Source organism: Folsomia candida, unplaced genomic scaffold, assembly GCF_002217175.1.
Source record: "Folsomia candida strain VU population unplaced genomic scaffold, ASM221717v1 Fcan01_Sc002, whole genome shotgun sequence".
Classification (NCBI taxonomy): Eukaryota; Metazoa; Arthropoda; class Collembola; order Entomobryomorpha; family Isotomidae; genus Folsomia; species Folsomia candida.
This window is the reverse complement of record NW_019091194.1, coordinates 2,681,278-2,698,257: the sequence shown is the minus strand read 5'-3', so window position 1 is coordinate 2,698,257 and position 16,980 is coordinate 2,681,278. Positions and strand designations below refer to the sequence as shown.

Below are 16,980 nucleotides of genomic sequence, written 5' to 3'. Positions count from 1 at the left end.
AAAGCGGTCAGTCTGACCAATTAAGTGTGACAAATTATGATTATGACTGGGGTATAATTAATTTCACATATATTTTTATTAACCATTTTTTCATAGGAAGAGAGTGAAATCACTGGTATGGAAAGCACAACATGTTTTACACCACCTTTCTTTATAATATGTACATATATTTGTATCTTATTTCAGATCCACATTATGCAATCACCATCGTTAAATCAGCATCACACGTATAAATACATTACATGGTCCAGTATCATTTCAACAACTCAAGATGATTAACTAATTAACAACAACTTTTATAAACTACTAGTCATTTTTAAAACTACGGAATAAAGCTAGAGGTTTTAAATATTATAACACAACTAATTAATAATTATTATATAGGTGCGAATACATTCATCTATTCAGCTTTCATTTTTTTAAAGCATTATGATTGTCCTCGAACACCAGTATTTTGTCAAAGTTAAATAACAAAAAAAATCTCTCAAAAACTATTTCTTACCAGAACTCGTTGTAAACACGTTCTTTAGATCAGATATATAATGGCCAGTTAAGAAAGGTCGGTATGTTTTACTTTGCACCACATTTAATGAACTTTGACAATCAAATGTTTCAAAGTTTAGTCTTTGAAGTCATTCCCAACCGAGTACCGAGTCAAATAGAAAACTGAGTACATTTGGGCTTGGAATGTTTAACAAGTTTGATGGCTACACGCTAATAATTTTACAAGAATCAGTACTACGTAAACTATTAATAGTACCTTTTTTTACTTATATGTAGTGGTAACCAACAAAATAAGATAGCTTGTTTTTTTGTTAGTTTTTATAGTGTAGGAATATAGAGATAGCAGAATGTGTGTACATATTTAACAGGCAGTAATTTTATCCACAGATTAAACTGGCAGTTTTTAAGTTTTTTTGTGACAAGGTCGAACGTAGTATAATCACAAAAGCCAGAGTTTGATTAGAATAGAATTACAATAAGTTTTGTATTTTGTAATTAATGAGACGACGAGGATAGCAAATAAAATTTGGTATAATATTCTTCTTTACTCGGATTTTTTGTCTTGAGCATAAAGAGTTTCCGTGACCTCGACAGCTTCGACGGCAATGTCATTGTCACCCCAACCCCATGGCCCTCCATGAAATTCCTCATGAGTTCCATCTCCAGTTCGGGCAACGCGAGCTTTAACAATGTGTTCAGGAACGGTTTTCAGGTCATAAGCCCATCCAATTTTTGCAAAGAAATCTATAAAAGCTGCAGAAAAATTGTATCGGTAAACTCCAACTTCGGCAGTCTTGTAATCCTGTAAGGAAGAGACGACAATATTTTAATGCAAGGACATTTTATTATTGTATATAATGCGAATATTTACTGTTGGTGGGGGTCTTAGAGTGAAAAGTTTTGACACCACATGGTAGTATTAATTTTGCAAAATCACTGGCAAAAATATATTTCCTAAAAATGGTGTACAATTAAAGACTGATATGAGTATAAGTAACAAAAAATGTTTTTACCGTCGTGTGACCTCTGGGTCACCAGTTAAGGGCATCTAAAAGGTCAAACGTCTTTTAAAGGCCCTTAACTGGTGACCCAGAGGTAACGAGAGGGTAAAAACAATTTTTGTTACTTATACTCATATCAGTCTTTAATTGTACACCATTTTTAGGAAATATATATTTTTTTGACGTTGCAAAATTAATGCTACCATGTTCTGCCACAACTTTTCACTCTAAGACCCCACCCACAGTAACCACACCCACCCAAGGGAACACGTGATGATAGTTATGCCTGCAAATTAAGGTGTTTTAGACTCTTGTATTAAGCATCAGTGGCCGCGGAAGCCTTGGGGACATCAGGGAACATTAAAATTGCAGGGTAGGGGAAGTAGGGGTTCATGGGGACAGAGAAACAGTGTCCCTACGCTTCCGTGCCCACTGTTAAACGTAATAACAATTAATTTATTGCATAATTACCAGCCTTCACCAAATGCCCACCAGGATACTGTCTTGTTCTCGGCAGGGTTGATTCGACTGGAAGTATTTCACAGGGAAAATATAATTAGGTTTCTTTACTTGTTTTCAAAATAGTTCTATAACTCACTTATCATAAGGTCTTGGTCCCCACAAATGTGCTGCTGAATTCACTAACCAAGTGCAATGTAGAGTGGCGCCTTTAATAAAGAAATTATAAAATTCGTATGCTGTTACTAAATTCATATCATATGCATTCTGTATGTATACTCACAATATCGGAACATTGCAGCAAAGAAGAACGCCACTTTGAGAGATTCTCCCCAAAAGATCCAAGGGACCAACGTTGGAATTACAAAACATCCAAACAAAACGAGCAGAAGGTACCATCTAAACATGAATACCAACCAATAAGTACATAAAATTCATAGATACATAAGGTGGGTATACTGTTTAATTACTTCTTTTGAAACATAACAACTGGGTCAGCTTCCAAGTCCGACATGTCCAGTCCCTTTCCTTTAATCTTGATCGCCTCATGCTTCCTTGCCATTAACCACCCCATGTGGGCGAAAAAGAAGCCCCGCTTCGCATTGTGGGGGTCCGCGTTGGTCTCGGTGTATTTGTGGTGAAGTCGATGATCTCGACACCATTCGTGGATGCTGTTCTGTAATTAAGAGCAGAACAATAAACGAATTTTAATGCTTAATGATGCGAAAATAGATTTCATTATTGATTCCTGTGAATACCTGGAATGCAATGGTTTGCATGTAGGCAAGAAAAATTTGTAGAGGCATTTTCGCTTTGTACGATTTATGGGCCCAATAGCGATGAGTCCCCGCAGTGATTCCAAACCCACTCATGATATAGTAATGGAAACCTATGAAATTCACAAACCTTTCAGAATATGAATATGGACTGAAAATACAATCACAGTTTTTGATACTCACCCCAAAGGAATGTTTGCCACATCACTTGGCCACTTAACCAAAGGTAAGCTCCATAGGCAGCAAAAGCATGCAAGTAGGCAAAGATGGCAACGTTTCTCCATACGATTTTCACAGGAGTGTTAGCATACATCAATTCCTCCTCTTCCGGACTTTGACACTGTAAATTAGCCAATCAGAATTATAAATAATACTTATGATCAGTTTTCTCAATATATGTAAGTCATTTTACTGTACCACGAACCTTGACAAAATCTTTATGTATTCCTTCATAGAATTTGACTTTGGGTTTTTGCACCCCGTTTGAATATCCGTTCTTAACACCGTTCCCATTGCTGATCACTTTCCCTTTTCCGTTCGATATTCCATTCGATTTGATGGACACATCCGGCGTCAAATCTTCAGACGCCGTCAGCGTCTTAGTCGATGTGGGTACAGGCGACATTATTCCAGAGGTTGGTGGATTGAATTATAAGTAACTATCTGCAAAAATTGATAAATTTGTCACTTTTATATATGCACGGAAATGTTACTATTACTACAGACAAATATTTTAAATAATTTACTATGTGCTAAACCTGGGACTTATCACTCCACTCACAAACCCATTTATACGTATAAATCAAAGTGAATGTGAAAGTCTTGATTAATTTTAGCTTGAGTTTAGAGAGAAGCCAATATTTATGCAAATATGACCATGGGGATGGTGAGTGAGTGAATGGGGTACTGATGCACTCGGTCTGCTATTCATTTATTCAAGAAGTTAGCAAGGTCGGATAAGATTCAAAGGTGGACATTTTATCAGCCAGACCACTTATTGGGGAATGGACTCTAATAAATAAGCGAAATGCGAAGAAGTGCCATAATTCCAACTGCATGTGCCAACTTTGAGCTATCAAGTATTGGTAAATTCGTCTCATCTAGATAGTTAGTACCGCTGTACTAGAAGCAACATGCACAGTTTGCTAATGATCAGCATATTTCGTTCATTCATTCGTCCAATCACCTCACAATACATAATTTGTAAAAACGGAATATAAAAAAGTAAATCTGATAAATATCTGATAAAATCTGATAATAAAACCAAATATGCATTCCAAATATGTAATCCATCTTTGAATACTAGTCTAAGGTACCTCGAAATAGCTCTTGACTTTTTTACGACCGTGTTGTGCCGCATCGCAAGGTCCTAAAAATATATGTCCCGGCTCATAATTATCCCATGCCAATCCCACTATCATGTTCCAGAGCTTTAAAATACTTGCCGACGACAAACACGACGACAGGGTTTCAAATGCACATTGATAACATGTCTGAGAGCTTCAGGATATACGCAGACGGACGGACAGACCAAGGACATAAAGTGGTTCCCCACTTAATAATAATCGATAACATTAGAGCACGGATTTCACACGTGTAGAATTCATGCAGTACTAGCAGTACATTTGTTATTGTATTTGTGTGCCAATCATTGATGATCACCGCCTAATGGCCTTTTAATGATAACGTTCTATATTCCAGCAATTATTAATGAGAGTTGCAGTTATTTCATACACAAAACTAGAGGGTGCATGCATAATAGAATTATGTATTACATATATCCAACTCTATGATGCACAATGCAAATCCAACGTATATGAGTCAACATATCAACACATTTGGCAAAAAGAAAGATACCTCATACTCCCAACCAAACTAGTTAAATGTCAGCACATTATGTCATCGGTCAAGTTTACGATTACACAAAATTAGACTGCAATTTCTGCATATTATGTTTTTTTCTTATCTTAAAAAAAACTTGAAAATGGAACCTGTTGGTTTAGAATTTAAGGTGCATCGTCTAAAAGTTATCGAAATGCAAAATTATTACCACATGACACAAGTCTAACGACCTTCTCCTGTGTCAATTAGATAAAAGGTTCTAATCATCCTATAAATTGCAACATTAAAAACATGAGACTCTTCTGTTGACGTTAAGTTTAGCGGTGGACTACTAATTATCGGAAACTATTAGCAAATATATAGAATATTTCATATGATTCACAGCTATCGGAGGCAATTAAGGCAGCAACTCGTGTGCATTTTGGACGGAAATGTTGCACACAATGAATGTTGAATGTTCGTGCAAGTATTTAATTTGTCATAAGCAAAATTGAGAAAAATCGAACCATATTCGAGCCAAGCTAAGTAATTGCTTTTGTGAATCAAGTTAATAATGGCAAGACAGCTACCTACCAAAAACGATCCATCTATGTACATACGTATGTATTACCAATTGTCTAAAATTGCCGAGCCGTCAAGAATGAAAAATTCAGAACATCACATCCAGTTTTTGACGTGAGGACACATCAGATAGCTGAACAATGGTGCATTCATACATTGAACTGACGATTAGCTATTAAAGCAACCGTGCAAAAATGGAACGTAAAATCACGTAAACTTTAAAAAAATGTGTAAACAGCATAAATTTCAGCTTAGAAAATAATATGTAGCAATCATAAATTCAATATAAATACACAATCGATGGGAATATGTAGGTTCTACACATATTGCATGACAAATCAAATTAATATTACAGGTTTTCTTCAAAATGCATCATCATATTATTATCATGACCATGACCGGCTAATACATAAATATGGCGTGGAAGCAGGAGCAAGAAAGTTCAAAGTTGGGTTCGGTTAGTGGTTGACGCTGACCAACCAAACCAAATTATAGACTTTGCTCTCAAGGTAATCAAGAAGAAGCATAGTTGTACAAATGTAAATGTGGCAAGATTACATCATTATACTGATTAACCTAAAATATTACGTGTATGTAGGTGCCACGCAAAACATTATGTATGCATTCTGCATAGGAATATGCATATTTGTTGAGAGGAGAAAATATTATAGCATTTAATAAAGTATCCCCCTTCTTTAAAATAAGTAGAAAAACTTGGAGAAATCTGTTCCTGGAATTGAATTGACGTCTATAACGATGCACTTTAAATAATTATTTAATTTGCAACCCTCTAGTGAAATTCGGTTTAAACTTGATCGGTGGGTAAATAAACGCAACGCAACCCATACAAATAATCAGTGCATATGTATGCATAGAGTTTGAACTTTGATCATTTCATTCCAGTCAATATGCAAATAATGAGAGGTTTAAAATATAATGACTCATTAATCTTTTCCATTGTGAATTGCAGCTGTAAAAGTTTCATACACCTAAACCACCTGTATTTATACAGGAATTATAATTGCAATCCAGAACTGATGGCAAATTGCCATTCTGAAATAAAATAATAATCTCCTTAATGCAAACCTGACTCAAATTCAAATGCGAATGATCTGATCACACGACATCCGCATGACTTGAAGAACCCTCTGCGTCATAAAGAGATAGACATTGACCTGGTCCTCGTAAATATTATTGATTATTTTTTATTACTACTTGTAATAGCGTGTTACGTGTGATTCACACCTGCCTGAAAGCTTTGTTTGACCAAAACGGAAATCCCTGTGATCACCATCATCATAAAGTACTAACTAATATCTATGTGCGTTATAATACTATTATAAGAAAATTATCTTAAAAACATGTCACTTCGCACACACCTTGGCCCCTCTTCACAAGAAATACCTATGTCTGCCCTATCAGCGAGCAAAACTTGTCGCAAGATATCTGCACATGATTACTATAATCTCGATTCTGATAAAGCCATTAAACTATTAAATGACACAAACGAATCCTTTCTTTACAACAGCAGCAGCAGGTCATTATGCTCACCTCTCATCATCCTTCAAGGAGACCAAAGTTAAACACGTTCCTTTTTCTACCTTAATCCAAATAAATTAACCTCGTCTTTTGACAAATGTGTTTGGCGACAAAAAACATAAATATAAACATTACGATTGTGGTTAATGTCATATGCATTTGAAGATTTTGGGGATTTCGTGAATCATGTATGAGATAATCTAAATGACGAAATGACATACCACTTATTTTATCACATTTCCGTTTTCACAACTTTAATTTTCTTTTGTTTTAACTCAAGTGACAATCATCATCACCCAGTTAATAACAATCCTCCAGAAACATGCTGTGCGAAACAATGCAGTAAATTTGCATGGTTGGCTAACTCCTAGCTAGATAGAAGTTTCTTCTAGTTAGTTGTAAAGTGCTAATTAAGTAAAACGATAAACGGGTCAAGTTTGATCAGTTAGCTGAATGAGACGTAATTGTAGGTAACTGATAAAATAGTATAACTGTTCTTTTAAGAAAATTATCACAACCAACCATCAGGTCTTTCTCTTTTTTACTGTTTTGATGGACAGCACATAATATCAGTTATTTTGTCGTAGTTTTTCATCACCCAAGTACTCAAAATTTGTTGTAATCTCAACTCTTTACCCAAAGACAAACAAGTAATAGTGTTATTAACTCAATTTAAATCAATTGAATGAACTATGAGTCATTCACGCGATTAGGGCTGCATCACATGCATGACATGGCCAGTACAAAAAAACAGTTTGAGCCGATTTTTTATCAATTGATAAATAAATACAATAAATTTTTTATGTGTGTACACACTAGGAGATAAGCGCCGCATAATAATGCAATTTTTTAGTTAATTAAGGTAGGTCTGGCAGTCAACTTTCTCCTTGGAAATCCCAAGCTGTTTTTTTGATCATGGTGTGAGTAGTAGTTGATTTAGTATTTCAAGAATATTTAAGCATAATTATCTGTCAAATTATTATCAAAAAATCTTAGTCTGCAACTTTATCAAAAGAAGACGACTATTATTAATAGTAAATGAGTTCTGCATGCCAAATCAACCTAACTCATTTGTAATACAACAGTAGCAAACTAGTTAAATCGTCAAATCGTGCAATTTAAAGTACAGAAGTCAAGTTACACTTGTTCCTTTTCTGTAAAATCATGGTTAACGAATACATTTAATTATTATTCCACTCTACAGGTGTTAATTATAGCCGGTATTTTGCCAAACACATTCATCTCATCCCACCCTAAAAATATCCTTTCAAACTACCTACAACTTCCTTTTCCGTGTGGAACACAAATTATCGATGCATGGCAAATGAAAGGTAAATAAATTTTACCCTCCTCAGAAATTTGATCCAAGTAGGAATTTCCAACCCAATAATGCTAACAATCCGCTGAACCTTGTACAAAAATTGTATGCCCTGTCACAATTCCAAGTTCTCCTAATGATAATACGTACGTACACCTTATCAATTATGAAACCCCCTCCCCTAATACTTACCCAATCCAGCAATTGACAAAATATTTATCAGCCAGAGCGAGGAGAGACACGAAATAATAGGCGACAAGGTGGTTGTTCCGGCACACAACTGTCACTTGTTGTAACAGCACTTTTCTACCACACACCACTGACAAGACAACCTTGCTATCCAAATATCACCAGCTTTCTCTTCTCCGAAAAAGGAAAAAGAAGCAGCTTTTGGCTTATTACTTTGTGGAGACGCGAACGACGAATGAATCCAGCAAATGGATTGTGTAACTATTTTATTCTTCCGAAATGCTCTCTCTTTCTCACCGCATGCACACTCTGCACGACTGCGAAGGAGGACTAATCAATTTTCAATTTGTTGATGTTTTTGTCGTGTCCACAAACTAGTGACAATTCTCATGTCCATTTAACGATCGAGTTTTCTTGTTAGATTCACACTTCTGATAGATACACGATAAATCGAATCGGTCGTTCGTGTTGGGTTTCTCGTTGGCGAAACTATTTCCGAAACTTCAATTTCTACGCTTTTCAATGTAACTTTACCAATGCAAATTGCTTACTTGGCCTCAACTTCTCATCTCTTCTCTCAGCCAGCCAGTAACTGAATCAAGCAACTTTTCTCTTGGGGCTCACAGTCACAAGACAGGAAATGTCCCTTGTAGTAAGTAACTATCTAGTGTATATCCCCTTAAGAAAGTATTATAACCCTAGCCCCACTATCTAAATTATTATCCGAGTAAATAATAATAAGATGCCTCGCCTCGATCGACTCCAACACAATGCGATGCAACTACAGGCAGGCAAAACCGGTACTGGCAGAGAAGAAGAGACGCTGCCCTATGTAATACTTAACTTGTCTTCGTCACTACCTACCTTACCTACACATAGCAGAATTAAACGATAGGGGCGAATAATAATCTGCCTACAGATGAACCAAACCAGCCCAAAGACCAGACCTGAAGGACATGTACAAAAGAGATTCGATGCGATTTGATGATCCTTCTTTCTGTCAGAATTGAATATTTTACTTAAGCCGACTAAAAAAATTATTTCGAATATGTGCAAAACGCCACGCACGCCATGCACTACAAAAATTGTACTAATATTTTAACCCATGAAGTAAGTAGCTTTAGCGAGTGTACACCAATTCTATGATGCACTACATGCACATGTACATACTGCTGCTGTAGAAAAGAGTTGTATAACATAATGGAATAGTAGACAAAAAGTGTGAATGTATGGCAAACGGATGTTAATGTAAATGTGTCTTCTGTGTATAGTAACGTGTGCTTTGCTTACTTTTAGGGGATTAGAATTTTTGAGCTATTATATTATGACGATATTGACGATGATGATGATGATGCCATAGTTCGTGGTAGGTAGATGAATTTTTTAAGCCGTACAGAAAGAAACAGAATCGTACATGAATCTCTGCATGTAAGTTGCATACTTATTGTGTAGTGGTGATCCTATTATGAACGAATGTTTTTTTTACGGTGTGCATGATGGTGTTAACTTTTTGTGAAGATAAAGTGTACTATGTCTCTCTGGTTGGCAACAAAAGTACATAAGAACAAGTAAGAATGATGCAGTCTGGTGGGATGTGTTGGCGGAATATGTATGCATCTGTGTTGCCCTTGCCTTGGTTGGGTTCATCGAAATCTAGTAATAGTAACTCGTCGTCGTATTATGAGAAACGATGATGAGATGCCTGAGGCACTTGAGATTTTAGTGGGGCAAAAGCGAGACTAGGTCCAAAGTCCAATAATATGGGATGATGCGTTTCATGACGAATCAAATGAATGAATGAATGCATCGACATGGATGGAAGGTACTTGATATTATTCATAAAATGCTGACAAGGATTGGGTTGAAAAGAATTTTGAATTTGCTATATTTTCAAGAATTTTTCCGAAAGTTTTTACGTTAACAAAATAACAAAATCATAACGGTCGAGTAAAATTTTGAAAATTAAACACCATATCAGTAGCTAGGCTGAGGATACGATGGTGGAGAGTAGCTCGGCTGGTAGGATGGAGCTGGGCTATAGCTGGGCTGATAAGCTGGTGGTGAGTAGCTTGGCTCGTAGCTTGGCGCCTGGTACACGGGTGGGGAGTAGCTTGGTTGATAAGCTGGTGGAGAGTAGCTTGGTTGATAAGCCGGGGGGCTGTAGCTTGGCTCATAGCTTGGCGGCTGGTAAGCTGGTGGAGAGTAGCTTGGTTGATAAGCCGGGGGGCTGTAGCTTGGCTCATAGCTTGGCGGCTGGTAAGCTGGTGGAGAGTAGCTTGGTTGATAAGCTGGTGGAGAGTAGCTTGGCTGATAAGCAGGTGGAGAGTAGCTTGGTTGATAAGCCGGGGGGCTGTAGCTTGGCTCATAGCTTGGCGCCTGGTAAGCTGGTGGAGAATAGCTTGGTTGATAAGCTGGTGGGGAATAGCTTGGTTGATAAGCTGGTGGAGAGTAGCTTGGTTGGTAAGCAGGTGGAGAGTAGCTCGGCTGATAAGATGGTTCGTAGCTGGGTTGATAACTGTCGTACACGGGCTCTGGGTAGTAGGTTGGCTCATAGCTCGCAGGAGCATAATAGGCACATGAGGCAGGTGTGTGGAGGACGTTGTCAATCCAGGCGACCAAGTCCTTAGCGGGGGTGGCAGTGATCTTCTTGCCTTCCGCACCATATCCGTAAGAGCACTGAGTTGGGTACTGGACGACTCCATACAAAACGGCTCGTCGGTACTCACGGTTCAATGGCTCAGCAGCCTTGATTGGATAAGTGTAATAAGGTGGAGCATAGCTGGGCTGATAGGATGGTTGGTAAGATGGCGGAGAATAACTTGGTTGATAACTGGGTTGATAGCTTGGTGCTGAATAGCCGTATCCACCTTGTCCAGCTTCTCGTCGGTACCTCGATTGGTAAGAGGGAGGATTGTAGCTTGGCTGATAGCTTGGTTGATAACTGGGCTCGTAGCTTGGTGGGTTGTAGCTGGGTTGATAAGCAGGTGGAGAGTAGCTTGGTTGATAAGAAGGCTGGTAGCTTGGTTGATATGAAGGCTGGTAGCTTGGTTGATAAGAGGGCTGGTAGCTTGGTTGGTATGAAGGCTGGTAACTTGGTTGGTATAAAGGCTGGTAGCTTGGTTGGTACGAGGGTTGGTAGCTTGGATAACTTGCAGGGTATGCAGGGTAGTAGTACTCCTCTTCATATTTGCCTTCGACCAAGCAGAAGATGGGCGAGCCGATATCAGCCTAAAATAAATCAAAACAATTTCAGTCAGTATAAATTCGAAAGTCAGTCAATTTAAAAAAAATTGTACATAAACAAACAAAAATAGGATAGGTCAAAAATAAATATTTAAGGAACTCACATGACAAGCATCGTAATAATATTCCGCCTCCCAGCTGTCCACTTCCGGTGTGTAGCCATAGCCATAATTTTGCTGATATGGGGTGTACAGCTTCCTGACCTTGGCCTTCCTGGGGGTTCGACTGTACTCGTAAGCTGGGGCGTATGATGGGTAAGATTGTTGATAAGACTGGTACTGTTCTCCATATGAGTATGAAGCTGGCTTGTAGACCTCAGTTTGATACTGCAAAAACAAATTTAAATTTCAAATGGATTACAATAAACCCCGGTGTAATTTTTATGCATGAAAAATAAAATAAAATGAAATCAAGAAATCACCTCAATCTTTTCCACTGGAGACTCTTGGTATCCAACAACCCAACATTCCAAGTCGTTGTCGGCCCCTTCCTCATTCTTCTTCTGGTTGTTGGTGTTGGAGGATTGTTGTTGTTGTCCCTGTCCATACTGGGATCCGTACCCATAGCCGTAACTGTATTCGTTGGTGTAAGATTTGGACAAGTAGTAGAACTCTGGGACGCAAAGAGCTTCCGTGTGTGGGTACTGATCGAAATCAACATCCTCTGACAATTCCAAAATCACGACTGGGTAACTCGCTTGGGAGTTTGAGCTATCAGATTGAGGATAGTAGGATGGAGCGTATTGAGGAACTATTTGAAGCATCACAATTAAACAGTACTTTATAAATTATTATGAATATAACACACTGTGAAATTTGCAGAAATTTTGTACCATAGTAGAAGGGATGTTTCTTGCACACTGAGAGTTCATAGTTCTTATAAACCTCCTGGTAGTTCTTGTCCGATTGCAAATCCCACTCTCCAACGCGAACCTTGATTTGGTCCTCGTTTAATTTGTCGACACAGTAGGCAGATGTGATAACGTGTCGAGGGCTGAGAAGTCCTCCAGCGCACTTGTAGTTGTAGTAGGAATCCAGGATGGCGACCTGCCAAGGGTACTCTCCGAATGCAACACGATCTTTCTCATACCCGTATTGACGATGAACTGTGGGAAGAATTCCGCAGTGACGGGTCTGGTTGGCTTCCTTGTACTAAAATTGAAATGCAGACATGCAATTAAAACTAAAATGTATACAATAAATCTTAAAAAATTGAAGAAAAAAAAAGTCTTCAAATTCCTTACATCGACAGTAGTCTCATAAGTCTCATAGTATGGTGGTGGTGAGTAAGACGGCTGGTAGGATGGTTGATAACTGGGTTGATAAGATGGTTGGTAAGACGGAGGATTATACGACGGCTGGTATGAGGGATATGCAGGGGGATTATAGGCAGGAGGGCTGTAGGAAGGTGGTTGATACGTCGACACACCGTATTGCTGACCCCATGTCGGCAGACTCAGAGACACTAAGGAGCACACCACTCCCCCATAGAACACGTTCCGAATGGACCCTAGAAAACACACACGCACATTGTAAATCACACTACCCCCACTATTTTCAGGTTTCCTTCTCCACCCACCATTCACAAAACCAAAATTTAATTCTTACCCATGATCAGATAGAGTGAGTGTGAAGCCAAAATGTGTCTGGAAGGCATTCATTGTCAAGCGGTCCTATTTATTAGTTTCTCCGACCTTCAAATTTACATCCAGACTCGAATGATACCCGGCTTCCAGTCAACGACCATCTCAGCGTCGGCTGCATATCTGTTTATAATGAATTAAATATTCGACATCATGTCACTTAGTTAAATACTTCACAAATACTTACCTCATAAGATGCTGCTGGTCAGTATAAAATCCATTCCTCAGTCTCTTGTTCATCTTATTTCTTATTCAAATTGGGGTTATACAACCACAAACCTAGCCCGAGTTCATCGTCATTATGGTTCACATTTCCTAAGTACAACCAAAATCCAATCTTTAATTCTAGTATGCACATGCATTTAACGAAACAAAATTGCTCCACAGAAGGAGGAGAGGTGAATATTCAGATTGAAAACTTTGGCTATCAGCAACACCTTCATTTACTGAGCAGAATGTTAAGACAGACGACTTCCAAGGAATCTCTTGTTAATAATCATGCCATATAATTTAGCAAAATCTTTCATCCCTTTTCTAAACATTAATACAAAACAGGGTCGAATCCGGTCATCGAAGAACGATGCCCATTATCAAATCTGCATTTGCAATAACATCTGGGACAAAAAATCATGCAGAATCTAGCAAAAAAGATCACAAAAGACTCGACTCGAAACTCAATCAACACCAAAGCATTAACTGCTCAATTTTAGTAAATGAGATATCTCCAGGAATAAACTGGTCATCATGTCGTTCTTATCCTCCCTCCACCAAATTACACAATTCAATTTCTAATTGAAAATCTCATGATCTCATCACGAATATTTAAACGGCAATTAATTACAAAAACAAAATTAAAATTAAAACTCTAAAAAGAACTTACACCTTATCTTTCTTTATCTCTCCCATTCCTCCTATCATCAATCAGCTTCGCAGTGGTCATCGTCATCGAGTCTCCACAACAGCAATAATTCGCTCCTGAATAACAAAATTCAATCAATTAATGCTCAACTATAATTACTAATTAATTAGAGACGAGATAATAGAAGTTAATTGAATGGGAGCCTAAAAATATGAATAATTTTGGGGCAAGTGGAGTCCCTTCGTCTACTTTTCACACAAAATAATTCACCATCGGGCGTGAATTCCAAGCCGCGGAACTCTCTTGTTTACGTTTTGCATAATATTTACAGGGGAAGAGCAACACATGATTTTTGTGTCATATCATCGTCAATCGTCATCCGTAGATTAGTCGAAATTGTGTAATTAAGGAAAGTTAAAATCGCTTTCAAAAATGTCGTCACCGTCGTCACAAAATTTGGCCGAGAGTGCGCTACATGTAAGTTTGAATTAACGTTTGATTATTTTAAGTGTGAATTGTAAACAGAATAACAGATTGTTTTGTCAGATTTTTAATTGATGATATTTTTTTCAGGCTAGAATTCGAGACAAGTTGAATGTTGAGGGGATAAAATTATGGTTGGAGCCGTTCTACGAGGGAGAAACTGTGAAGGATAGCGAGATATTGGTTAGTTTGAACATAATTTGTAGAATATTGCTTCGGGATTTACTAATTTGACTATTGTACATATTTCGTAGGCATTGTCTGCAAGGTATGCCACAGAGTTGGAGATTGGGGAAGCTGATGTAGCTCAGTGTATGTACTCTCTGCAGAAAAATGCAATTGAAAGGTGAGAAAAGGATTACATATGATAAAATTTTAATTAACTGATGAATCATTAAATAATTGATTAATAGATTGGCTGAGCGTAATGCATTTCAAGCTACTGGGATTGCCACTGTTCGTCTCAGATTTTCTGGTTTTAGCCCCGATAAGATAAAAGCGGACCATCTGACCAACAGAATTCAAATCTTTTTGAACGAAACATCAGCAAAACAATTGAAAGGGAGCATCGCCCATACAGTCTCAATTCCGGAGAATGGGCTCAAGTTAATCTGTGCTGGGAAGGTGTTGGACGATAATAAAATGCTGGATATGCAAAATGTCAAGAATGGGAGTCAGATTATGGTCCTGTCTGTTGCAATGGATCATGAAACTCTGCAAGTATGCACGTGTTATTTATTGTGTATATCATACATGAAATTAGTTATTGAGCATGATTGATTAAACTGAATACATTGAGCAAAATTTGGATTAACATATTTATGTGAACTAATTTGTTTAGCAAGTCGAAGACCAGTTCAAGGAACTCGAAGAAACGAAAAACTCGGCCGATTTCTTGTCTTCCAAAGATGGAACTGACGGGCTGTACTCGTTGCAAGTAATACAATTTTGATACTACTAAAAAATTGCAAATCAGATATTAGAAGTAAATGTTTTATGTACTCTTAGGTCGCCGATCAATCCGGAAAAGCTCTACGTCTTCCCGACTCTGAAAAGAAAGCATTAACCGTCGCCCTGGCCTTACATGAGAAGGGTAGAGCATTCATGAAATCGGAACAATTTTCCAAATGTTTGGTTTTTCTGCTAGAGGCTGATACAGTTTACAAGTAATTTTACCATCTCTTGATTTTCACATATGATGTATAAGGTAATGTTTTTCCCTTAATTGTTCCTAAATATAGTCAATGTCAATCTTCACTTCTCACCATGGTGGACAACTACGGCCTCCTCAATCTAGATATTGCCTGGTGTTACCTCAGCCTTCAAAGCATTTCCGAACTTCCTCAAGTCGAGGCTAGACTCAGACAGTGTGAAGTGGTCTTAAAGCGGTCGTATGGGGAGGACATGGAGCGTGTCATCGCTCTCAAAGGGTCGTCCGGTTGGGAGGCGGCCCTTTACGTTCGCCTTCACCTCCTCCAAGGAATCACGTCCTACCACTTGGGCCAGATTGAAAAATCAAAGTTTTACATTAACCGAGCCGAAGCAGAGTTAACTCGACTCAAAGTAAAGGATGACAGTCTGGCTGAACTTATTAGCATGGGTGAGATCTATAGCGATATGAAAATTAGTTCCCAGTATCTGATCTCAATAATTTTATGCACACCACAGGTTATGGATCAGAGGAAGCGAGGATTGCTCTCCGTTCCACGTATGGAGAATTAACCTCTGCCGTGGACTGGATTATTCGCAAACGTGAAGAAAAGGCCCAGAACAAGGAGCAAGAACGGGAAGACTTAAAACGGCGAAAACTACAAAAGAAATTAGGGAAATGTGCAAACGGACAAGTCGTTAACGTCCAACTGTACCAGCAACTCAAAGGGATGGGTTATAGTCCTTTCCTCATTTCCGAAGCTTTACGCCGCTGCGACAACGATGCCAACGCCGCCATCCAATTAATGGGTGATGAAACCTTTGAAAGCCAAGTTCTAAGCGGGGTCATCAACAAAATGGCAACCAATGAGCCGTCCACTTCGTCATCATCAAGTCAGAATCCAGAACTTTCCTCTGCGATTGCCAATATTACAGAATTGGCAGCATCTCTTCCCGGCGGCGCAGCAGCGCTCGGAGGCGATCTAGCGGGTGCGATGACCGCCCTGGCGACAAACCCGGACGCAATTTCGTCAGCGATAAATTCAATAAAAACTGCACTCAACTCGACTCTGTCGGAGGAAGCGCTCCTCTCCCTGACTCCAACCCCATCAGAGGAGGAAGTCCAAAAGTCAAGGAAGGCCTACAACACTCTGGCTAAGGACATCCACTCGGAAGCGGAGTACATCGATTTGGAAATGCGACCAGAGAATACGTACTTGGCGCAATACAAAGCACTCTTAGAGTCACTTTGACGCAGCAAAATTCTACTAAAACTCTTCAATCGAAACATATGCACACCCATCCGTACGAATCCACCTAAAAACTTATGATTGAAATGGTCGTAATTAAAAATCTGTAACCCAACAATTTGGAAAATCTTGACAAAATAAACGTACATAAAGTAATCAGAATAG

At 38.5% G+C, this 16,980-nt stretch overlaps 3 protein-coding genes across 6 annotated transcripts; 1 reads left to right on the top strand and 2 right to left on the bottom strand.

Moving 5' to 3' along the window:
• Positions 1-52: 52 nt before the first annotated feature.
• LOC110842648 (acyl-CoA desaturase) lies at positions 53-9,255 on the bottom strand. Of its 4 annotated transcripts, none has more exons than XM_035847435.1 (10): positions 8,741-9,255; positions 3,165-3,403; positions 2,924-3,080; positions 2,723-2,853; positions 2,435-2,640; positions 2,248-2,363; positions 2,104-2,173; positions 1,977-2,033; positions 1,764-1,791; positions 53-1,306 (listed from the first exon to the last, which is right to left on the bottom strand). In XM_035847435.1, exons 2-10 carry the CDS (start codon positions 3,363-3,365, stop codon positions 1,049-1,051), a joined length of 1,224 nt encoding a protein of 407 aa, XP_035703328.1. In that variant the 5' UTR covers positions 3,366-3,403; positions 8,741-9,255; the 3' UTR covers positions 53-1,048. The 4 variants fall into 4 exon arrangements, with proteins under 4 accessions (XP_035703328.1, XP_021944119.1, XP_035703327.1 ...); XM_022088427.2 differs by having other exon boundaries at positions 8,193-9,254; XM_035847434.1 differs by lacking the exon at positions 8,741-9,255 and adding an exon at positions 3,487-3,914.
• A 746-nt stretch (positions 9,256-10,001) lies between these two features.
• LOC110842646 (adhesive plaque matrix protein) lies at positions 10,002-13,197 on the bottom strand. Its single transcript, XM_022088425.2, has 6 exons — positions 13,040-13,197; positions 12,676-12,941; positions 12,265-12,583; positions 11,854-12,182; positions 11,537-11,758; positions 10,002-11,417 (listed from the first exon to the last, which is right to left on the bottom strand). The coding sequence occupies exons 1-6, from the start codon at positions 13,086-13,088 to the stop codon at positions 10,164-10,166; spliced, it is 2,439 nt and encodes an 812-aa protein (XP_021944117.1). The 5' UTR covers positions 13,089-13,197; the 3' UTR covers positions 10,002-10,163.
• A 763-nt stretch (positions 13,198-13,960) lies between these two features.
• On the top strand, positions 13,961-16,977 carry LOC110842647 (NEDD8 ultimate buster 1). Its single transcript, XM_022088426.2, has 8 exons — positions 13,961-14,410; positions 14,507-14,599; positions 14,671-14,762; positions 14,830-15,136; positions 15,258-15,353; positions 15,425-15,582; positions 15,658-16,016; positions 16,085-16,977. Exons 1-8 carry the CDS (start codon positions 14,366-14,368, stop codon positions 16,816-16,818), a joined length of 1,884 nt encoding a protein of 627 aa, XP_021944118.1. The 5' UTR covers positions 13,961-14,365; the 3' UTR covers positions 16,819-16,977.
• Positions 16,978-16,980: the final 3 nt, after the last annotated feature.